General features: G+C 48.8%; 1 protein-coding gene across 1 annotated transcript; it reads left to right on the top strand.

Moving 5' to 3' along the window:
* Positions 1-20,562: 20,562 nt before the first annotated feature.
* On the top strand, positions 20,563-24,433 carry LOC143788725 (uncharacterized). The gene is made up of 2 exons (XM_077278580.1): positions 20,563-23,020; positions 24,245-24,433. Exons 1-2 carry the CDS (start codon positions 20,966-20,968, stop codon positions 24,245-24,247), a joined length of 2,058 nt encoding a protein of 685 aa, XP_077134695.1. The 5' UTR covers positions 20,563-20,965; the 3' UTR covers positions 24,248-24,433.
* The last annotated feature ends 606 nt before the right edge of the window (positions 24,434-25,039 follow it).

Raw genomic sequence — 25,039 nt, 5'->3', positions numbered from 1 at the left:
CCACTCCAAGGATTGCAGGAATCCAGTCTGTACGCATTGACTCCTCCTCATACACAAGTTCCTCAGAAACCTCGCTGCAGGAGCCGTCACAGTCCACCTCCACATGGACCCGTGAACGTTTACCTGTTACGACTGACATGAGCACAGCCATGGCCAAACGTCAACAGGCCGTCTTGAAATTAATTTCTTTGGGGAATCGAAGCCACACAGCGCAGGAGCTCTGGAATGCCATCAAGCAGGAGAGCGATGTGTGGTTTGTGCCAGCGAATCTCCAGCCAGGCATGGTAGTGTGTGACAATGGCCGAAATCTGGTGGCAGCTCTGGGCCTCGGCAACCTCACTCACATCCCATGTCTGGCACATGTGCTCAACTTGGTCGTGCAGAGTTTTTTGAGGGACTATCCGGATCTTGATGCACTGCTGCACAAGGTCCGCCTAGAGTGTGCTCACTTGCGGCGTTCCAGCACGGCAAGATCGCGCATTGCAGCTCTGCAGCGCCGATTCCGCCTTCCGGAACATCGCATCATATGTGACCTACCTACCAGGTGGAATTCCACGTTACATATGTTGGAGCGGTTGTGTGAGCAGCAGCAAGCAGTAATGGAGTACCAGCTGCATCAGGCGCAAAGAAGTCGCACTCCGCGCCGTTCAGACTTCACAACCACAGAGTGGGCCACTATGAAGGACGTCTGCCAGGTTTTGCGTCCCTTCGATTATTCCACACGGATGGCGAGTGCAGATGATGCACTAGTCAGCATGACTGTCCCCCTTATCTGCCTGCTTCAGCAAACACTGCAAGCGCTAAGGGATGATGTTGTGGAAGAGGTGGAGGATGAGGACTCATCATTTCCATCAGCTTCTGGACAGTCAGCGCCACATGGTTCCTCACAAATGCGTAGGCAGGGGACACTTTGTGAGGAGGATGAGGAGGAGTCTATGGAGGAGGAAGACATCCGTCCAGAGGAGGGAGTTACACAATTGTCCAGTAGTCAGTGTGTACAGCGAGGGTGGGGTGATGAAGAGCGGGCAGAGCTCACGCCTCAAGCAGGGGACAGCGTTTCTTGGCCAGTTGGCAGTCTGCAGCACATGGTTGATTACATGCTGCAGTGCCTGAGAAACGACCAGCGCATCGCCCCCACATTCTCAACATGGCTGATTATTGGGTGTACACCCTCCTCGATCCTCGCTACCGGGACAACGTACAAATCCTCATCACACCGTTGAACCGGGATCGTAAAATGCGGGAGTACCAAGACACACTGGTGAATTCCATCATCTTCTTCAGTCCAACTGAGAGAAGTGCTGCTAGTGCTTTACAAAGCAGCTCAGTGCGTCCTGGCAGTGGAGGAGGCTCTGCACAAAGAGGGAGCAGAAGCAGTGCCTCTGCCCAAGGCAAGACCAGTATGGCCCAACTGTGGAACAGTTTTTTGTCTACACCATCACAGGCGGCTCCAGTCAGCAGGAGGCAACGGTTCCATCAGATGGTGACAGACTACATGTCTTGCCCTCTTACTGTACTCCCAGACGGCTCTTCCCCTTTCAAGTTTTGGGTCTCTAAGCTGGATACATGGTCAGAGCTAAGCCAGTATGCATTGGAGGTGCTGGCTTGCCCTGCGGCTAGTGTATTATCGGAACGCGTCTTTAGTGCTGCAGGTGGTGTACTAACAGACCGTCGCATGTGACTATCCTCCGATAACGTTGACCGGCTTAGTTTCCTGAAAATGAACCAGGCCTGGATCTCGCAGGAATTTCAACTCCTCTTCCTGATTAAATAATTGGGTGACTGTCTTGTTATGATCCCAGTGGCTGGGGATCACAGGAAATACTAGCTAAGTAACTAAACATAGACACGAGCTCTAGGGAGGTGGTAACTGGACTGACCGCAAAACCTGATCCTATCCAAACACACTAAAGGTAGCCGGTGAACGTGCCTAAAATCCTGGACGTCTCGACACAGCTTGAGAAACTGACTACCCCTAAAGAGAAAGCAAGACCTCACTTGCCTCAAGAGAAATAACCCCAAAGATATAGGAAGCCCCCGACAAATAATAACGGTGAGGTAAGGAGAAAAGACACACGTAGGAATGAAAACAGATTCAGCAAATGAGGCCCGCTAATACTAGATAGCAGAAGACAGATAGCGAACTGTGCGGTCAGTAAAAAACCCTACCAAAATATCCACGCTGAGAATTCAAGAACCCCCACACCAACTAACGGTGTGGGGGGAGAAACTCAGCCCCCCAGAGCTACCAGCAAGCTGGGAAATCACATATTAGCAAGCTGGACAAGAAACATATAGAACACTGATGATCAAAAAATGAACAAAACGGAAACTTAGCTTCTCTTGAAGAGACTGGGAGCAAGGTAGTCAGAAGGAATCAGAATAGCACTGAATACATTGACAGCAGGCATAGACTGAGAGTCCAAGTGAGCTTAAATAGAAAACCAGCCCACAGATAACGAGACAGCTGATGCCAGTCACAAACCTGCAGAAAGACAGCACTCACACAGTACCACTTGTGACCACAAGAGGGAGCCCAGAAATAGAGTTCACAACACTGTCTACAGTATCCCGGTCTCCTGTTGTGTTCATCTTTCTACCACCTGAACTGTAATTCCTGGGCTCCAACACCGCCAGTTGAGTCTCAGAAGTGCCGTCTGCACAGTCAAAACATACGACCCAGTGTTATTGGGTGTCAGTAACGTCAGCTGATCCCCAGCTGTGTAGCCGGCAATGTGTCCTGCAACCGCCACGCTGACACAACAACTGAAATTTCAGGGAACCTGTCCCCCCCAGGCGTTTGTTACTGAAAGAGCCACCTTGTGCAGCAGTAATGCTGCACAAGAAAAAGGTAGCTATTTTTGTTTAGCTCCTTGCACACGCAGAACTTAACACTTATAAAATGTGTCCACTGATACCGTAAAACTGTCCCGGAGGTGGGACTTTCCTTCGTAATGTAAGGCAGCACAGCCGTCATTCCTACCCCCTTGGCGCCGTGCGCCGACTCCTCAGCGTTGTTTGATTCTGTCCTGGAGCCTGCGCTGTTATGTTATCCCTTGGCCAGGCACACTTAGCGCTGCCCGTCTTCTGACATCATTTGGTGTCAGGCTGACTGCGCCTGTGCGGCCGCGCTGGCCGAGATCCCGCCTCGCAGTGTCTTCTGATTTAATCACACTGCGGGCCTGGGATCCATGGGCATGTGCAGTGCATATCTTCACCTCCGCCTCTCACTCATCTCCCTCCGCCTTCTTCAGACTGTGCGCCGTCAGCTGATCCCTAATAGCATGCCACGGCCGTGACGCCGCACAGTCTGAAGAAGCCGGAGGGAGGGGAGTGAGAGGCGAGGATATGCACTGTGCATGCACATGGATCCCAGGCCCGCAGTGGGATTACATTAGACGACGCTGCGAGGCGGGATCTCGGGCAGCGCTGCCGCACTGGCACATCCAGCCTGACACCAAATGATGTCAGAAGACGGGCAGCGCTAAGTGCGCCTGGCCAAGGGATAACATAACAGAATCCGGGACAGAATCAAACAATGCTGAGGAGGCGGCGCACGGCACCAACGGGGTAGGAATGACGGCTGTGCTGCGTCACATTACGAAGGAAAGTCCCACCTCCGGGACGGTCTCATGGTATCAGGGGACACAGTTTATAAGTGTTAAGTTCTGTTATAAGTGTTTAGTTCTGTGTTTGCAAGGAGCATAATGAAAAGAGCCACCTTTTCCTTTTGCATCCTTTGTGCTGCACAAGCTGGCTCTTTTAGCTACAAACGCCTTGGGGGGGTTAAAGGTTCCCTTTCGACTTGCTCCAATCAGGCTTCGGCCTACACTGTGTTCCTCTGCTCCTCCTGCTGTCCCTGGGCTCTAACACCGCTAGTTGGTGCCTGGAAGTGCTGTCTGCACAGTCAACAGTCGCTCCTCTGTTATTGGTGTTCAGTAACGTCAGCTGTTCCCCATGTGTGTGTGTGGCAATACCTCCAATCTGCTCCTCCTGCTGTCCCTGGGCTCTAACACTGCTAGTTGGTGCCTGGAAGTGCTGTCCGCACAGTCAACAGTCGCTCCTCTGTTATTGGGGTTCAGTAACTTCAGCTGTTCCCCAACTGTGTGCGCGGCAATACCTCCAATCTGCTCCTCCTGCTGTCCCTGGGCTTTAACACCGCTAGTTGGTGCCTGGAAGTGCTGTCCGCACAGTCAACAGTCGCTCCTCTGTTATTGGGGTTCAGTAACATCAGCTGTTTCCCAGCTGTGTGTGCGGCAATACCTCCAATCTGCTCCTCCTGCTGTCCCTGGGCTCTAACACCGCTAGCTGGTGCCTGGAAGTGCTGTCCGCACAGTCAACAGTCGCTCCTCTGTTATTGGGGTTCAGTAATGTCAGCTGTTCCCCAGCTGTGTGTGCGGCAATACCTCCAATCTGCTCCTCCTGCTGTCCCTGGGCTCTAACACTGCTAGTTGGTGCCTGGAATTGCTGTCCGCACAGTCAACAGTCGCTCCTCTGTTATTGGGGTTCAGTAACGTCAGCTGTTCCCCAGCTGTGTGTGCGGCAAAACCTCCAATCTGCTCCTCCTGCTGTCCCTGGGCTCTAACACCGCTAGTTGGTGCCTGGAAGTGCTGTCCGCACAGTCAACAGTCGCTCCTCTGTTATTGGGGTTCAGTAACGTCAGCTGTTCCCCAGCTGTGTGTGCGGCAATACCTCCAATCTGCTCCTCCTGCTGTCCCTGGGCTCTAACACCGCTAGTTGGTGCCTGGAAGTGCTGTCCGCACAGTCAACAGTCGCTCCTCTGTTATTGGGGTTCAGTAATGTCAGCTGTTCCCCAGCTGTGTGTGCGGCAATACCTCCAATCTGCTCCTCCTGCTGTCCCTGGGCTCTAACACCGCTAGTTGGTTCCTGGAAGTGCTGTCCGCACAGTCAACAGTCGCTCCTCTGTTATTGGGGTTCAGTAACGTCAGCTGCTCCCCTGCTGTGTATCCGGCAACGTGTCATGCGACCGCCACGCTGGCACACTAACAGACATTTACATGCCTCCAGTGCAGGCTTCGGCCTACACTCTGCTCCTCCTGCTGTCCCTGGGCTCCAACACTGCTGGTTGCTGCCCGGAAGTGCTGTTTGCACAGAGCCAAACACCTCGCCAATGTGTTAGTGGGGTTCAGTAACGCCTGCTGCTCCCCTGCTGTGTATCCGAGAAAGTGTCATGCGACCGCCATGCTGGCACAACTGAAATTTAAGGGAACCTTCCCCCCCAGGCGTTTGTTACCTTAAGAGCCACCTTGTGCAGCAGTAATGCTGCACAAGGAAAAGGTGCCTATTTTATTTGTGCTCCTTGCACACGCTGAACCTAACACTTATGAAATGTGTCTCCTCACACCGTTTAACCGTCCCGGAGGTGGGACTTTCCTTTGTAATGTGACGCAGCACAGCCGTCATTCCTACCCCCATGGCGCCGTGCGCCGCCTCCTCAGCATTGTTTAATTCTGTCCCGGAGCCTGCGCTGTTAAGTTATCCGTTGGCCAGGCACACTTAGCGCTGCCCGTCTTCTGACATCATTTGGTGTCAGGCTGGCTGCGACTGAGCGGCCGCGCTGGCCGAGATCCCGCCTCGCAGTGTCTTCTGATTTAATCACACTGCGGGCCTGGGATCCATGGGCATGCGCAGTGCATATCTTCACCTCCGCCTCTCACTCATCTCCCTCTGCCTTCATCAGACTGTGCGCCATCAGCTGATCCCTAATAGCATGCCACGGCCGTGACGCCGCACAGTCTGAAGAGGCCGGAAAGAGGGAAGTGAGAGGCAAAGATATGCACTGCGCATGCCCATGGATCCCAGATCCGCAGTGGGATTACATTACATGACACTGCGAGGTGGTATCTCGGGCAGCGCTTCTGCACAGGCGCAGCCAGCCTGACACCTAAATGATGTCAGAAGACGGGCAGCGCTAAGTGCACACGGCCAAGGGATAACATAACAGATGAGGCTCCGGGACAGAATCAAGCAACGCTGAGGAGGCGGCGCATGGCGCCAAGGGAGTAGGAATGACGGCTGTGCTGCATCACATTACAAAGGAAAGTCCCACCTCCGGGACGGTTTAACGGTGTGAGGGGACACATTTCATAAGTGTCTAGTTCAGCCTTAGAAAGGAGCATAAATAAAAGAACCACCTTTTCCTTTTGCAGCATTAGTGCTGTACAAGATGGCTCTTTCAGCAACAAACGCCTGGGGTGGGGGTTAAAGGTTCACTTTCAACTTGCTCCAGTGCAGGCTTCGGCCTACACTCTGCTCCTCCTGCAGACCCTGGGCTCTAACACTACCAGTTGGTGCTCAGAAGTGCTGGCTGCACAGAGAAAACACTCGCCACTGTGTCAGTGGGGTTCAGCAACGCCAGCTGTTCCCCTGCTGTGTAGCCGGCAACATGTCCTGCAAACGCCACGCAGACACAAAGCTGCCTCCAGGGCAGGCTTTGGCCTACACTCTGCTCCTCTGCTCCTCCTGCTGACCCTGGGCTCCAACACCGCCAGTTGGTGCTCGGAAGTGCTGGCTGTAAAGAGAAAAACACCCGTCAATGTGTCAGTGAGGTTCAGTAACGCCAGCTGTTCCCCTGCTGTGTAGCTGGCAACGTGTCCTGCAAACGCCACGCAGACACAACAACTGAAATTGAAGGGAACCTGTCCCCCCCAGGCGTTTGTATGTATAACAGCCACCTTGTACAGCAGTAATGCTGCATTTGTACAAGGTGGCTCATTCAGTTATTGTCCTTGCACACGTCGAACTCAACACGTATTAAATGAGTCCCCTGAGACCATTAAACCGTCCCGGAGGTGTGACTTTCCTTTGTAATGACACGCTGCAACCCCCTTGGTAGCGCTGCCCGTCTTCTGACATCATTGGTTGGCTGGCTGCGCCTCTGCGGCCTCCCTGGCCGACACAACGCCCCTCGGTGTCTTATTTATTTTGACTGCGAGGGTGTGATTGATGGGCATGAGCAGTGCATATCTTCGCCTGTCACTCATCTCCTTCCGCCTTCTTCAGACTGTACGGCTTCATGGCCGTGGCATGCGATAAGGGATCAGCTGACGCCACACAGTCTGAAGCAGGTGTAAGGACACGAGTGAGAGGCAAACATATTGACTGTGCAAGGCCATGAATCCCAGCCCCGCAGTGTGAATTAATGAAAAGACACTGCGGGGCTGGGATTCATGGGCATCGAGAACCGCACCGGCTGACATTAAATGATGTCAGAAGACGGGCAGCACTAACAGTGCAGGGCCAAGGGATAACACAACAGCGCAGACTCCTGTACAGCAAAATGCGACGCTCAGGAGGCCGTGCCCAGCACCAAGGTGGTATTTTTGACAGCTGTGCTGCGTCTCATTATGAAGGGAACTCCCGCCTCCAAGACAGTTTGACTGTATAAGGGGCTAAATGTTATACGTGTTTCATTCAGCGTGTTCAAGGAACAAAATTAAAAAAGCAACATTTGACTTGTGCAGCACTACTGCTGCCCAAGGTGTGGCTCTTCTAGTTTGTAACACCTGAGGGGGGTTAAAGGTTACCTTTAAAATTGGTTCAATTAAGCTTCGGCCTACACTCGGCTCCTCCTGCAGACCCTGGGCTCTAACACCGCCAGTTGGTGCCCGGAAGTGCTAGCTGCACAGAGAAAAACACCCGCCAATGTGTCAGTGGGGTTCAGCAACGCCAGCTGTTCCCCTGCTGTGTAGCCGGCAACGTGTCCTGCAAACGCCACGCAGACACAAAGCTGCCACCAGTGCAGGCTTCGGCCTACACTCTGCTCCCTCTGCTCCTCCTGCTGACCCTGGGCTCTAACACCGCCAGTTGGTGCCCGGAAGTGCTAGCTGCACAGAGAAAAACACCCGTCAATGTGTCAGTGGGGTTCAGCAACGCCAGCTGTTCCCCTGCTGTGTAGCCGGCATCGTGTCCTGCAAACGCCATGCAGACACAACAGACCTCCAAATGCCTCCAGTGCAGTTTTCGGCCTACACTATGCTCCCCCTGCTGACCCTTTGCTCCAACACCACTAGTTGGGGCTCTAGGAAGACAAGTTTGAATAGGTCCCCATCCTGGTTCCAGTACCGTCAGCTGGTTCCGGGTAGAGCCTTTGGCTTAGGTGCCTCCTTCTGGGTATCCGAGTTCCACCAACGTCAGGTGGTCCTTGGTAGTGCTTTCAGGCATGGGTACCTCCTGCTTAGTAACCGGGTTCCAGTAACGTCAGCTGGTCCTCGGTAGTTCCATTGGCTCTTGGAACTTCGGCTACCCATCTGGGTTCCAGTACCGTCAGCTGGTTCTCGGCAGTGTCTTTTGCTCTTGTACCTTCTGCTCCCCATCCTGGTTCCAGTACCGTCAGCTGTTTCCGGGCAGAGCCTTTGGCTTAGGTGCCTCCTTCTGGGTATCCGAGTTCCACCAACGTCAGGTGGTCCTTGGTAGTGCTTTCAGGCACGGGTACCTCCTGCTTAGTAACCAGGATCCAGTAACGTCAGCTGGTCCTCGGTAGTTCCATTGGCTCTTGGACCTTCGGGTAGCCATCCGAGTTCCAGTTCCATCAGCTGTTTCTCTGCATTTTCTCAGCCTTCTTGTACCTTCTGCTACATTTCCAAGTTCAAGACCCTAAAGACGATGACCTGAAAGACCACCCCTAAGATGACGACGACACCAGAGACGACAACCACTGAGATGACGACGACCCTGGAGACGATGACCCTGAAGACCACCCCGATGACGACGACCCCGGAGACGACGGCCCTGGAGACGATGACGACATGGGAGACCGAGAAGCAGAAGAACAAGAGGCTGCAGAACAAAGAGCAGAAGAACATTAAGCATAACACTAAATATCAGAGCAAAAGATATTATCTAAATTATAAGCAGAAGAAGACTAAGCAGTGTATGGGGGTGAGTCCGTTCCTCCTCGTGGTGCCCCTGGATAAAGCCTGATGCTGCAGGCCAAACTGAACGCGGACAAATGTAACTCTTTTGTGACAGGCAGAACGGAAGGTGTAATCTTCTAACTTTTATAGATAACAACTATGGGAATGCCTGTCACAAATAAGAATCTGATGAAGAAGTTGAATATGAAGAAGAATAATAGTTAAATAAAAAGAATATGAACAATGTAACAAAAAAAAAGTAATAGGTAGAAGATGAAGAAGAAGATGAATAAGGTGAAGAAGAAGTTGATGTCAAAGATGCTGATGATGATGAAGAACAAAGTGTGGGAGAAGTAAAAAAGAGGGTGAAGGGCGTGGAAGTAGTGAAACATCAATATCTGACAAAATTAAAAAAATCTTAACATAGTCAATATCTTTGTAACTCCGAACGTCTTAAAAAAAAATTTAAATTCCTGCTATTCTATTTGATTGGGCTAAACCTCTATGCATTTAATGTCTCCGCCACCTCCCCCAATACATCCTACATTATTCTTAGTTGTTTTCCTTCATGTAGAATTAACCTACAAGGAAAGAAAGGGTTTATTTTAATTCCGATATTTTGGTCCCATTGACTTGCATTGGTATCGGGTATCGGTATCGGCGAGATCCGATATTTTGCCGGTATCGGCCGATACTTTCCGATACCGATACTTTCCGATATCGGAAGGTATCGCTCAACACTAGTGGTCAGGAATTCCTTCAGAACCTCCAGATTTTGTCTCAGCCTTTCCTCCACTGCCGGAACCGGAGAATTAATTGGAGACCTAGGTAAAATACATGGATGATAACCCAGATTGGCAAAGAAAGGTGTAAATTTAGTGGAGGCGCTCTGAGAATTATTATATGAAAATTCGGCTAATGGCAGCAACTCCAACCAATCATCCTGGAGATGGCTGACATAGCATCTTAGATATTGTTCCAGCGTCTGGTTGGTATGCTCAGTCTGACCATTTGTCTGGGGATGGTAAGCGGAAGAGAGACAGACATTAATATTGAGTGCAGAGCAAAACCCCTTCCAGAATCTTGAAGTGAACTGTACTCCACGGTCAGAGATGATCTCATCCGGAACCCCATGCAACTGAAAGACATTCTGTATAACCAAGTTCACTGTATCTTTGGCTGAGGGGAGGCCTTTGCACAGAAAAAAAAAGAGCAGCTTTTGTCAGGCGATCAACTACCACCATGATTGTATTCATGCCCCCCGATGTAGGCAGCTCCACAATAAAGTCCATTGATATAGAACCCCAAGGGCGGGACGGAACAGGTAATGGTTGTAGAAGACCCGTAGGTGCCACATGAGGAGTCTTGCAATGGGCACATACCTCGCAAGAGAGAACATAGTCCTTGGTATCCTTCAGACAATTTGGCCACCAGAAGAATCGTCTCAGGAACTCTTGTGTCTTCTGTACCCCCCTGTGACCAGCCAACTTGGAGTCATGTACCAAATTGAGGATCTGCAGACGGACAACCTCAGGGACATAGATACATCGATCTCTGAACCACATGCCACCCTTAAAGACAAGATTAATATCCACAGGTGGGTTGGCCAGAAATACATCACCGTCATAGGCCTCCATGCACTCCTTCCACAAGTCCTGATCGTGGATAACTCCTATGAAATTGGCATCAGATAGAATGGTCTTGGACGGGGCTCCAGGTACGGAATCCGCAGCATGGATTCAGGATAAAGCATCAGCCTTCCCATTACGAGAACCTGGACAGTAAGAGATAACAAAGTTAAATTGATTTAAAAATAAGTTCCAATGAGCCTGACAAGGAGAAAGACATCTAGCGGATCTAAGGAACTCTAAATTGTGATGGTCAGTTAGCACTATGATCTGTTGTGCAGCTCCTTGCATATGATGCCTCCATTCTTTGAAAGCCGCAATAATAGCCAGCAATTCCTTGTCTCCCACGTCGTAATTCTTCTCTGCTTAGGTTAGTCTACAGGAAAAGAAAGCACAAGGATGTAGCAGACCCTTCTCTCCAGTTCTTTGGGAGAGAATAGCCCCCAAAGCATTATCAGAAGCGTCCACCTCCACGATGAATGAAAGTGTTGGATCCGGGTGTACCAACAGCGGTGCTGATGTGAAACAGATCTTAAGCCGATCAAAAGCTTCTTGAGCCTGTGTTGACCACTTAAAGGGCTTTTCCTTCTTTGTCAAGGAAGTAATGGGACGGACAATATCAGAAAAAATTTGAAAGAAGCGTCTGTAGAAATTTGCAAAACCAATAAAACGTTGGACCTCCTTAACGTTCTTGGGTACCGGCCAGTCAAGGATAGCCTGAATCTTACCAGATTCCATGTTCAGCCGCTGAGGAGAGATGATATAACCTAAGAACTGTATCTCAGAACGATGGAACTCGCATTTCTGCGGCTTAATATACAGATGGTTCTCTTTCAGACGTCTTAAAACAGCTTTGACATGTTCTTCATGTTCCTGTAGAGAGTCAGAAAAGATTAGAATATCGTCCAAATAGATCACCACAAACTGGTCCAACAAATCTCTGAAAATGTCAGTAGCAAGGTGTTGAAACATTGCAGGGGAATTACAAAGCCCGAAGGGCATCACGAGATATTCAAAGTGTCCATACCGGCATTGGAATGCTGTCTTCCACTCATCCCTGTTGTGAATTCTGCTCTTGGGCTCCCTCCAGTGGTTGTTAGTGGTAGTGCAGTGGTCTCTGGATTATAGATGGATGGATATCCTTTGGGGCTCTGCTCTGAGGCAAGATAGGATTTCCCATTTCCATCTTTAGGGGTATTTAGTCCTCCGGCTGTGTCGAGGTGTCTAGGCCTGGTTAGGTGCATCCCACGGCTACTTCTAGTTGCGGTGTCAGTATTAGGATTGCGGTCAGTACAGGTACCACCTACTCCAGAGATAGTCTCATGTGGCTCCAGGGTCACCGGATCATAACAGTGCAACTGGCCAACATTGAGTTAAATGCATCTCAGAAGAAGGGAAGAAAAGTCCTGAGCCATTTTTTTGTCTGCAGTCTGTTTTGTCTTTCCTTCCCTCTTTTCCTCTGGGTGACTGAGGAGCTGTGTGCTAGCATGGATGTTCAGGGATCAGCTTCTCGTGTAGACCAACTAGCTGCTAGGGTACAGGGTATTTCCGATTATATTGTTCAGACTCCGGTTTTAGAGCCTAAGGTTCCTACTCCTGAGTTATTTTTTGTGGACAGGTCTAAATTTTTGAGTTTTAAAAATAACTGTAAACTGTTTTTTGCTCTGAAACCTCGTTCTTCTGGTGATCCCATTCAGCAGGTTAAAATAGTCATCTCCCTGCTGCATGGCGATCCTCAGGATTGGGCATTTTCCCTGGAATCTGGGAATCCTGCCTTGCTTAATGTAGAAGCCTTCTTTCAGGCTCTAGGGTTATTATATGATGAACAAAATTCTGTGGATCATGCTGAGAAGACCTTGTTGACCCTGTGTCAGGGTCAAGAAGCGGCAGAATTGTGTTGTCAGAAATTTAGAAAATGGTCTGTGCTGACTAAATGGAATGAGGATGCTTTGGCGGCAATTTTCAGAAAGGGTCTTTCTGAATCTGTTAAAGATGTTATGGTGGGGTTTCCCACGCCTATTGGTTTGAGCGATTCTATGTCTCTGGCCATTCAGATTGATCGGCGCCTGCGTGAGCGCGGAGAGATGTGCATGCTGTGGCGTTGTCCTCAGAGCAGATACCTGAGCCTATGCAGTGCGATAGGATTCTGTCTGGAGCTGAACGACGGGGATTCAGACATCAGAATGGGTTGTGTTTTTACTGTGGCGATGCTTCTCATGTCATTTCGGTCTGCCCTAAGCGTATTAAGAGAATCGCTAGTTCAGTTACCATTGGTACCGTACAACCTAAATTTCTGTTATCTGTGACATTGATCTGCTCATTGTCATCATTTTCTGTCATGGCGTTTGTAGATTCTGGCGCCGCTTTGAATTTAATGGACTTTGAATTCGCTAGACGTTGTGGTTTCCCCTTGCAGTCTTTGGAGAACCCTATTCCTTTAAGGGGCATTGATGCTACACCTTTGGCTAAAAATAAACCCCAGTTTTGGACACAGGTGACCATGTGCATGGTGCCAGCCCATCGGGAGGATTGTCGCTTTTTGGTGTTGCATAATTTGCATGATGCTATTGTGCTGGGTTTTCCATGGTTGCAGGTACATAATGCGGTGTTGGATTGGAAATCTATGTCTGTGACTAGTTGGGGTTGTCAGGGAGTTCATGGTGACGTTCCTTTGATGTCAATCTCCTCTCCCCCCCCTTCTGAAGTTCCACAGTTCTTGTCTGATTTTCAGGATGTGTTCAATGAGCCCAAGTCCAGTTCCCTTCCACCGCATTGGGACTGTGATTGTGCTATTGACTTGATTCCAGGTTGTAAGTTTCCTAAGGGCCGACTTTTCAACATGTCGGTGCCTGAACATACCGCTATGCGGAGTTATATTAAGGAGTTTTTGGAGAAAGGGCAAATTCGGCCATCGTCTTCACCATTGGGAGCGGGATTTTTTTTTTGTTGCCAAGAAGGATGGCTCCTTGAGACCTTGTATTGATTATCGCCTTTTGAATAAGATCACGGTCAAATTTCAATACCCTTTGCCTTTGCTTTCTGATTTGTTTGCTAGGATTAAGGGGGCTAGTTGGTTTACTAAGATTGACCTTCGAGGAGCATATAATCTTATTCGTATTAAGCAGGGTGACGAATGGAAAACTGCGTTTAATACGCCCGAGGGTCATTTTGAATACCTTGTGATGCCCTTCGGGCTCTCTAATGCTCCATCTGTTTTTCAGTCCTTCATGCATGATATCTTCTGGAATTATCTTGATAAATTTATGATTGTATATTTGGATGACATTTTGATTTTTTCCGATGATTGGGAGTCTCATGTGAAACAGGTCAGGATGGTTTTTCAGATCCTTCGTGATAATGCTTTGTTTGTGAAGGGGTCTAAGTGTCTTTTTGGAGTGCAGAAGGTTTCTTTTTTGGGCTTTATTTTTTCTCCCTCATCTATAGAGATGGATCCGGTTAAGGTTCAGGTCATTCATGATTGGATTCAGCCCACGTCCGTGAAGAGTCTTCAGAAATTTTTGGGCTTTGCTAATTTTTATCGCCGTTTCATTGCTAACTTCTCCAGTGTGGTTAAACCCCTGACCGATTTGATGAAAAAGGGCGCTGATGTGACGAATTGGTCCTCTGCGGCTGTCTCTGCCTTTCAGGAGCTTAAACGCTGATTTACTTCTGCTCCGGTGTTGTGTCAGCCAGATGTTTCTCTTCCATTTCAGGTTGAGGTTGACGCTTCTGAGATTGGGGCAGGGGCCATTTTGTCTCAGAGGAATTCTGATGGTTCCTTGATGAAATCATGTGCCTTCTTTTCCCAAAAGTTTTCGCCTGCTGAACGTAATTATGATGTCGGCAATCGGGAATTGTTGGCTATGAAGTGGGCGTTCGAGGAATGGCGACATTGGCTTGAGGGAGCTAAGCATCGCATTGTGGTTTTGACCGATCATAAAAATCTGATTTACCTCGAGTCTGCCAAGCGACTGAATCCTAGACAGGCTCGATGGTCTTTGTTTTTCTCCCGTTTTGATTTCGTGGTCTCGTATCTTCCGGGTTCTAAGAATATTAAAGCTGATGCCCTCTCTAGGAGCTTTTTGCCTGATTCTCCGGAGGTCCTTGAACCGGTCGGCATTCTAAAGGAAGGGGTGGTTCTTTCTGCCATCTCCCCTGATCTACGACGGGTCCTTCAGGAATTTCAGGCTGACAAACCTGACCGCTGTCCAGTGGGGAAACTGTTCGTTCCTGAAAAATGGACAAGTAGGGTGATTTCGGAGGTTCATTGTTCCGTGTTGGCTGGTCATCCTGGTATTTTTGGTACCAGAGATTTGGTTGGTAGGTCTTTTTGGTGGCCTTCTTTGTCACGGGATGTGCGTTCTTTTGTGCAGTCCTGTGGGACTTGTGCGCGGGCTAAGCCTTGTTGTTCCCGCGCTAGTGGGTTGCTTTTGCCTTTGCCGGTCCCTGAGAGGCCTTGGACGCATATTTCTATGGATTTTATTTCAGACCTTCCGGTTTCCCAGAGGATGTCAGTTATCTGGGTGGTTTGTGACCGGTTTTCTAAGATGGTTCATTTGGTGCCTTTGCCTAAGTTGCCTTCCTCTTCTGATTTGGTTCCTTTGTTTTTTCAGCATGTGGTTCGTTTGCATGGTATTCGGGAGAATATTGTGTCCGACAGAGGCTCCCAGTTTGTTTCTAGGTTTTGGCGAGCATTTTGTGCTAGGCTGGGCATTGATTTGTCTTTTTCTTCCGCATTTCATCCTCAGACAAATGGCCAAACCGAGCGAACCAACCAGACTTTGGAAACTTATTTGAGATGCTTCGTGTCTGCTGATCAGGATGATTGGGTGGCTTTCTTGCCATTGGCCGAGTTTGCCCTTAATAATCGGGCTAGTTCGGCCACCTTGGTTTCGCCTTTTTTTGTAATTTTTGTTTTCATCCTCGTTTTTCTTCAGGGCAGGTTGAGCCTTCTGATTGTCCTGGAGTGGATTCTGTGGTGGACAGGTTGCAGCAAATTTGGGCTTATGTGGTGGACAATTTGGTGTTGTCTCAGGAGGAGGCGCAACGTTTTGCTAATCGTCGTCGGTGTGTTGGTTCCCGGCTTCAGGTTGGGGATTTGGTCTGGTTGTCTTCTCGTCATGTTCCTATGAAGGTTTCTTCCCCTAAGTTTAAGCCTCGGTTTATTGGTCCTTATAGGATTTCTGAGATTATCAATCCGGTGTCTTTTCGTTTGGCCCTTCCGACATCTTTTGCTATCCATAATGTTTTTCATAGATATTTATTGCGGAAATATGTGGTGCCCATTCTTCCCTCGGTTGATCCTCCGGCTCCTGTGTTGGTTGATGGGGAGTTGGAGTATGTGGTTGAGAAGATTTTGGATTCTCGTTTTTCGAGATGGAAGCTTCAGTACCTTGTCAAATGGAAAGGTTACGGCCAGGAGGATAATTCTTGGGTTTTTGCCTCTGATGTCCATGCTGCTGATTTGGTTCGGGCCTTTCATCTGGCTCGTCCTGATCGGCCTGGGGGCTCTGGTGAGGGTTTGGTGACCCCTCTTCAAGGGGGGGGTACTTTTGTGAATTCTGCTCTTTGGCTCCCTCCGGTGGTTGTTAGTGGTAGTGCAGTGGTCTCTGGATTATAGGCCAGGGCAGGTGTTTCTGCTTATTGCAGCTCTATTAGGTATTTAGGTTTGTAGGATCCATCAATCCCTGCCAGTTGTCCATTGTATCTTGGAGGGATTGCATCTCTGTCTGGCTCCACTGCCCTGCTGTCATTTCAGCTAAGATAAGTGCCTTGTTTTGGTTCTCTGTAGCACGCATGCAGTGTGCTTTTATGTGCAGTGCAATCTATTGTGTTTTTGTCCAGCTTGACATGTTTGGATTTTTCTGTCATGCTGGTTTCTCTGGAGATGCAGATATACATCCTATGTCTTTAGTTAGATGTAGTATATAGTATTTTCTGCTGTGGAATTTTCTAGTGTTTTAATACTGACCGCTTAGAACTCTGTCCTATCCTTTCTATCTAGCTAGAAGGGCCTCTTTTGCTAAACTCTATTTTTTCTGCCTGTGTACGTATTTCCTCTTAAACTCACAGTCAATATTTGTGGGGGGCTGCCTATCCTTTGGGGCTCTGCTCTGAGGCAAGATAGGATTTCCCATTTCCATCTTTAGGGGTATTTAGTCCTCCGGCTGTGTCGAGGTGTCTAGGCCTGGTTAGGTACATCCCACGGCTACTTCTAGTTGCGGTGTCAGTATTAGGATTGCGGTCAGTACAGGTACCACCTACTCCAGAGATAGTCTCATGCTCCAGGGTCACCGGATCATAACACATCCCCTGGATGAATATGCACCAGATTATAAGCCCCACGAAGATCCAGTTTAGAGAACACCTTAGCATGGCAGACTCTTTCCAGTAATTCGGGAATCAGAGGCAAAGGGTAACGGTTTCGTACGGTTACCTTATTGAGTTCCCGATAGTCAATACAGGGTCTCAGGGTCCCATCCTTCTTTTTTGCAAAAAAGATATGTGCCCCTGCTGGTGAGGAAGAAGGACGTATGAAGCCTTTGGCCAGATTTTCATCAATATACTCCTTTAAGGCTTGAAGCTCAGGTGCCGCCAAAGGGTATACGTTACCAAAAGGAATAGCTGCCCCAGGAAGCAGCTCAATGGGACAGTCATAATGCCTGTGTGGAGGAAGCTGATCTGCATTCTTCTTGTCACAGATGTCAGAGAACTCTTTATATGCTGGAGGTAAAGAAAATACCTGTACATGTGGTTCCTTAGCCGTGGACTCAGGGACAGCTTCTGTTAACGCTGAGTTGCTCCTTGTTGGAAAGATAATCTCCTTGGTCTTCCAGTTGATAATTGGGTTCTGAGAACGCAACCAAGGAATGCCTAAAATCACAGGAAAATGAGGAGAAGAAATTAGCAAGAAATAAAGTTGCTCCTGATGATTAGGCTCCAACAAAATTTCAAGGGGTACAGTCTCCTGATCCACAGGCCCAGAGATTTAATGTGACCCATCCACTGTTTCCATGGTAATTGGAGAGGCTCTTTGCTGAATTTCAATACCTTGTTCCTTGGCAAATGCGATATCCATGAAATTGCCACCTGCACCAGAGTCAATCATAGCTGCACTGGAAATCCATTGTCCTGAACTCAGGATCATAATAGGGAGAGAACAATGAGAGTTCTTCTCCTTCAGCTCCTTGGGGGGTGAAGTCATAGAAAGTGAATGGAATACACGTTTAAAGGCAGGCTACATTCAGAGATGTCAGATTCATCATCACAGTTGTCATACTCCCCTATTGCTGCTAGCACTTTGTTAGGCCATCTAGGACACTTAGGACAATTGATCAAGAAGTGGTCAGACTGGCCGCAGTAGAAACATAAACTTTCACGAAGGCGATGCTCCCGACGCTCATTGATCTCGCGCCTCTGAACGGAATCAATTTGCATAGGCACCTCCTCCACCTCCCGAGAGGTTTTACCTGCAGGCTCTTTGGAAGGAAGGGAAAAGTTAGAAATACGGTTATATGCAGCAAATTTCTCCTGCCTACGCTCAGTAAGGCGAATGTCTATGCGCACACAATGCTGTATAAATGTCTCTAGCTCTTGAGGTGACTCAGAGCGAGCTAGTTCATCTTTTATAATACTAGACAGACCCCTTTTAAAAATAGACAATTGTGCATAACTGTCCCAATTGGTATCTACCGCTAATCTCCTGAATTCAGTAGCATACTCAATAACAGAACGTTTAGCCTGGTGTAAAGACAACAAAGCAGATTCAGCGGTTGCACGCCGATTAGGGTCATCAAACATTAATGCCATAGCAGCCAAGAAATCATCCAAGTTATTTAACTGTGGGTCACGAGACTCAATCATCGGATTCGCCCAGGTGAGCGCTCGTGAGGTCAGTAGCATTATTACACACAATTACTTTGGATCTATCAGTAGGAAAACGGTCAGCATGCACATCAAATTATAGCATACATTGATTCACAAAGCCACGAAATTTGTCGCGATCACCATTAAATCTGAATGGGGGCAAATTAGGTGGGCTAGCTGGTGGCGGTTGCCCAGAGGGTAAAGTCAATTGTGCAGCTATTTGCGTGCTTATGTCCTGAACAGCCCATCCATACTGGGACTCTATGCCAGCAAGTTTGTTTTCCTGGGCTGCCATGCGGTTGCTTAAGTCCTGCAAAGTTTGTCCAAACACTTATTGATTGTGTTCAAAGCTTCCAAACTTCTTTTGCAGACCTTCCACATCTTTCTGCAGTGATCTAATTATGGAAAACACCGGCTCTAATCTGCTTTCTGCAGTCATTGTTCCAGCAGTTTCCTTTTTTTTTTATGGCTGGAGTATCCTGTAATAATTATAGGGGATAACTCAGGAGACTCTTTGCGTGGAACAAGACAACTACAGGACACAGTTTTATAAGTGGTGAAGTCTTTATTATCACATGGTGATTCAAACAGATTCAGAAAGAAACTCAAGTCCACAACACTTGGTGTAAATATTAAACGCAGCTTAGCAGTCTATAAGAAACTTCAGAGGAAAAATGCAATCACGCAGAAATTCTATGAAGCACAATTATTCTTGAGGATACTTGACACGAATAAGTCCTTGTTTTAGTCCAAACACAGATAGATATGCTTATAAAGCAGTTCAAATAATATCTTAGCTCAACCAGGGAGGCCTGGGTAAAAGTCTCAGGATTTTGCAGAGCAGCAACAGCTTACATGTCCAGCAAATGCAGATGGAAGTAAACACGAGCAGCAGATGAAGGAGGATTACTGGAAACTGGTGTATGCAGCAGGAACTCAGAGCAGAGTAGCAGGATCACCACACAGGTTCACAGGAGCAGGTATATAGCCTGGGAGTCACCAGAGTCAGGAGCTGGATGCAAGGCAGAATACTCTATCACAGACTGAAGGCTGGGGTGGAGTTTTATAGCAGGAAGACACAGTGCACATGAGACCAAAGACGCCATCTTGGAAAAGGGCACTAATGCACAAAAGGTAATAAAAAATGTTCAGAGTCCTGACAGGAACTCTACACTGCATATGTTAGAAAGAATTTGTGAGCAGGGGAGGGCAGTTGTTGACTACCAGCATCATCAAGGCCATCGTTATTCAGTTCAGACTCTACACATATGACCTCAGGAGTGGCATGGATGTCAGACATATGTACCATCCTCAAAAATTTTGAGGACTACACCAAGATGGAGAGCGGCGATGACACCATAATTAGCATCACCATCCCCCTTCTCTGCATTCTGAAAACTAGGGTTGAGCGAAACGGATCGTTCATTTTCATAAGTCGCCGACTTTTGGCAAAGTCGGCGTCTCATGAAACCGAGCCGATCCCTGTGTGGGGTCTGCCATGCGGTACGCGACTTTCGCGCCAAAGTCGCGTTTCAATGATGCTAAAAGCGCCATTTCTCAGCCAATGAAGGTGGACGCAGAGTGTGGGCAGCGTGATGACATAGATCTCAGTCCCCACCATCTTAGAGAAGGGCATTGCAGTGATTGGCTTGCTTTCTGCAGAGTCACAGGGGCTATAAAGGGGCGTTCCCGCTGACCGCCATCTTACTGCTGCTGATCTGAGTGTAGGGAGAGGTTGCTGCCGCTTCTTCAGAAGCAGGGATAGTGATAGGCAGGGTACATAAAGCCACAAACCGCATGTGCTGTAGCGATTTCCACTGTCCAACACCACCTTTTGTTTGCAGGGACAGTGGAAGCTACATTTTTTTTTCCTCAGCGCTGTAGCTCATTGGGCTGCTCTAGAAGGCTCCCTGATAGCTGCGTTGCTTTGTGTGTACGCCGCTGTGCAAACCAACTGCTTTTTTCAAAGCACAAATCCTGTTTTTCCTTTCTGCACAGCTATCTTGTGTGTTTGTCCACACTTTTGTGTGCAGCAGTCCTTTTTATAGCTGCCTGCCATACTTTTCTGACATTACTGCAGGGAGATAAATATTGGCAAGTCTGCCTCTGTGCCATTGCTGTGTGTGGCATCTGTCTCTCATTGTGTGCCACCGAAAACCACTGTGTAATACTTGGCCATTTTTTTTTTTTTTACAAATTCTCCCTTTTCAAAAAAAAATAATTAGTGGGAGATAAATATTGGCAAGTCTGCCTCTGTGCCATTGCTGTGTGTGGCATCTGTCTCTCATTGTGTGCCACCGAAAACCAGTGTGTAATATTAGGCCATTTTTTATTTTGGGTAAATTCTCCCTGTAAAAAAAAAAAATTAATAGTGGGAGATAAAGATTGGCATTTCTGCTTGAGTGCCGGTCCTGTGTGTGCCATCTGTCTCAAATTATTGGGGTACAGAAAACCTAGTGTGTAACATTGGGCCTGATTTTCCTTTCAGTGTCAGGCACCTATAAAGGTATATATAAATCCTGCAGAAGTTTGAGTTCACCTTATAAGTTGTTTTACAGTAACAAATACCGTTACTTTGGTTACGTTTTGCAAACAATGAGGAAGTCTAGTGGAAGAGGTCGTGGCCGTGGGCGGTCATTGTCAGCTGGTAATGATGGTAGTGGTGGTGGAGCATCAGGTGGTCGTGGTAAAAGCAGTACAGCACCTAAGTCTCGAGTTGTTGAGCCAGGTTCGTCGTCTGTTTACACAAGGCCTCGAACGCTCTCTTTTCTGGGCGTAGGAAAACCACTTTTGAAGCCGGAGCAGGAGGAACAAGTCTTGGCTTTCATTGCTGACTCTGCCTCTAGCTCTTTCGCCTCCTCCTCGGAAAGTGCCAAATGTCAGAGCAGTGCATCGTCAGTGGATGCTCACGGTCAGGAACAAGTCGCTTCCTTGTGTCCTTCACCCACAACAACAGTGAAGGATGCGTCAGTCGACACAACAGGTTGCTCCATGGAGCTCTTTACACATACCGTTCCTGGGTTAGACAGTGAAACAGTTAACAGGCCATGCCCATTAGAAGTTGAATCGGACATGGAGTGCACAGATGCACAGCCACAGCCAGATTACTATGCTGTTCCTTTGACTCAGACCAGAACATTGCCCTCGCAGTGTACTGAGGCAGAATCAAACCCAGCGGAGACTATGGTGCCCCGTCACGAACGCTATACCACCGGCTTACACGGTGACACAGACGAAGTTGCACACGACATAGAAGAGGAGGTCATAGATGACCCAGTTGTTGACCCCGATTGGCAGCCACTGGGGGAACAGGGTGCAGGTGGCAGTAGTTCTGAAGCGGAGGAGGAGGAGCCGCAGCAGGCATCAACATCACAACAGGTTCCATCTACCGGGCCCGTATCTGGCCAAAAACGCGTGGCAAAACCAAAACCTGTTGGAGGACAGCGTGGCCATCCAGTTAAAGAAGCTCAGTCTGCAATGCCTGAAAAGGTATCCGATAGTAGAAAGAGTGCAGTCTGGCATTTTTTTAAACAACATCCAAATGATCAGCGCAAAGTCATCTGTCAAAAATGTTCAACTACCTTAAGCAGAGGTCAGAATCTTAAAAGTCTAAATACAAGTTGCATGCATAGACATTTATCCACCATGCATTTGCAAGCCTGGACTAACTACCAAACATCCCTAAAGGTTGCAGCACCCTCGGCCAATGAAGCTAGTCAGCAACGCTACATCCCTTCCCTCACTGTAAACCCACCATTTCCCGCACCACCTGCAGTATGTGTGCAGCTTTCGTCGCCAGGCCAAAGCAGTCAGGGAATCACCAGATTTGCAGTAGGAAACACTGCATGTAGGGCACCGGCAAGAATAACATCTCCAACCCTCTGTCACTCACCCATGTCCACCGGCACCACCGCTAGTTCCACGATCTCCAGCTCTCCAGTCCAGCTCACCCTACATGAGACTCTTGTTAGGAAAAGGAAGTACTCATCCGCGCATCCGCGTACACAGGGTTTGAACGCCCACATTGCTAGACTAATCTCATTAGAGATGATGCCCTACCGGTTAGTTGAAAGCGAAGCTTTCAAAGCGCTGATGGACTACGCTGTACCCCGCTACGAGCTACCCAGTCGGCACTTCTTTTCTAGAAAAGCCATCCCAGCCCTCCAACAGCATGTTAAAGACCGCATCGTCCATGCACTCAGGCAGTCTGTGACTGCAAAGGTGCACCTGACAACAGATGCATGGACCAGTAGGCATGGCCAGGGACGTTACGTGTCCATCATGGCACACTGGGTGAATGTGGTGGATGCAGGGTCCACAGAGGACAGCAATATTGGGACAGTTCTGCCTAGCCCACGGTCAAGGAAAGAGTTGGCTGTAGGCGTTCGCCCCCCCTCCTCCTCTTCCTCCTCCTCCTGCAGAAGCGAGAGCTCGTCCACAGACCGCAGTCGCACATCCACTCCATCCGCAGCTGCCACTGTTGCACACCAGGTGTGCCATTATGGGACAGCTAGTGGCAAGCGTCAGCAGGCTGTATTGGCAATGAAGTGTTTGGGCGACAACAGACACACCGCGGAAGTTCTGTCCGAGTCCTTGCACCAAGAAACTCAGTCATGGCTGGGCACTGTACATCTTGAGGCAGGCAATGTAGTGAGTAGTGTTGAGCATTCCGATACCGCAAGTATCGGGTATCGGCCGATACTTGCGGGTATCGGAATTCCGTTACCGAGATCCGATACTTTTGTGGTATCGGGTATCGGTATCGAAACAACATTAATGTGTAAAATAAAGAATTAAAATAAAAAATATTGCTATACTCACCTCTCCGACGCAGCCTGGACCTCACCGAGGGAACCGGCAGCGTTCTTTGCTTAAAATGCGCGCGTTTACTTCCTTCCGTGACGTCACGGCTTGTGATTGGTCGCGTGCCGTCCATGTGGCCACGACGCGACCAATCACAGCAAGCCGTGACGTAATTTTCAGGTCCTCAATGCCTAATTCTAGGCATTCAGGATTTTAAAATTACGTTCCGGCTTGTGATTAGTCGCGTCGCGTCACATGGGCGACGCGACCAATCACAAGCCGTGACGTCACGGGAGGCAGGAAACGCGCGCATTTTAAAATTACGTCACGGCTTGTGATTGGTTGCGTGCCGCCCATATGACCGCGACGCGACCAATCACAGCAAGCCGTGATGTAATTTCAGGTCCTGAATGCAGAATTAGGCATACAGGACCTGAAATTACGTTACGGCTTGCTGTGATTGGTCGCGTCGCGGTCACATGGGCGGCACGCAACCAATCACAAGCCGTGACGTAATTTTAAAATGCATGCGTTTCCTGCCTCCCGTGACGTCACGGCTTGTGATTGGTCGCGTCGCCCATGTGACCGCGAAGCGACCAATCACAAGCCGGAACGTAATTTTAAAATCCTGAATGCCTAGAATTAGGCATTGAGGACCTGAAAATTACATCACGGCTTGCTGTGATTGGTCGCGTCGCGGCCACATGGGCGGCACGTGACCAATCACAAGCCATGACATCACGGAAGGAAGTAAACGCGCGCATTTTAAGCAAAGAACGCTGCCGGTTCCCTCGGTGAGGTCCAGGCTGCGTCGGAGAGGTGAGTATAGCAATATTTTTTATTTTAATTCTTTATTTTACACATTAATATGGATCCCAGGGCCTGAAGGAGAGTTTCCTCTCCTTCAGACCCTGGGAACCATCAGGGATACCGTCCGATACTTGAGTCCCATTGACTTGTATTGGTATCGGGTATCGGTATCGGATTAGATCCGATACTTTGCCGGTATCGGCCGATACTTTCCGATACCGATACTTTCAAGTATTGGACGGTATCGCTCAACACTAGTAGTGAGTGATAACGGAAGGAATTTCATGGCTGCCATAGCCCTTTCCCAACTGAAACACATTCCTTGCCTGGCTCACACCTTAAACCTGGTGGTGCAGTGCTTCCTGAAAAGTTATCCGGGGTTACCCGACCTGCTCCTCAAAGTGCGCAGACTTTGCTCGCATATCCGCCGTTCGCCCGTACACTCCAGCCGTATCCAGAACTATCAGCGTTCTTTGAACCTTCCTCAGCATCGCCTAATCATCGACGTTGCAACAAGGTGGAACTCCACACTGCACATGCTTCAGAGAGTGTGCGAACAGAGGCGTGCTGTTATGTATTTGTGGGAGGATACACGGGCAGGTAGTTGGATGGCAGACATGGAGATGTCAGGTGTGCAGTGGTCAAAGCTACAAGACCTGTGTCAAGTCCTTCAGTGTTTTGAGGAATGCACACGGCTGGTTAGTGCAGACAACGCCATAATAAGCATGAGCATCCCCCTAATGCATCTGCTGATGCAAAGTTTGACGCACATAAAGGAGCAGGCTTCTGCAGCCGAGGAAGAGGAAAGCCTTGATGACAGTCAGCCATTGTCTGGTCAGGGCCGTGTAGAGGACGCGGTAGCGGGCGAAGAGGAGGAGGATGATGGGGATGAGTGATTTTTTAATGAGGAAGCTTCTCCTGGGCCAACAGAAATTAGTGGCGTTGCAAGGCCGGGTTCTGTTTTTTTAAGGGAGACAAGGGACGTAGATTTGCCTGTTACTGCCCCTCAAACCAGCACAACCGCAGATTTGACAACTGGAACTTTGGCCCACATGG

This window comes from Ranitomeya variabilis, chromosome 8 (assembly GCF_051348905.1).
Source record: "Ranitomeya variabilis isolate aRanVar5 chromosome 8, aRanVar5.hap1, whole genome shotgun sequence".
NCBI lineage: Eukaryota > Metazoa > Chordata > Amphibia > Anura > Dendrobatidae > Ranitomeya > Ranitomeya variabilis.
The sequence above is the reverse complement of the archived record's forward strand: the minus strand, read 5'-3'. Positions and strand labels throughout refer to the sequence as shown.

Coding starts and splice junctions, on each gene's coding strand:
- LOC143788725 (XM_077278580.1), top strand. CDS start 20,966: ATGAGGAAGTCTAGTGGAAGAGGTCGTGGCCGTGGGCGGTCATTGTCA.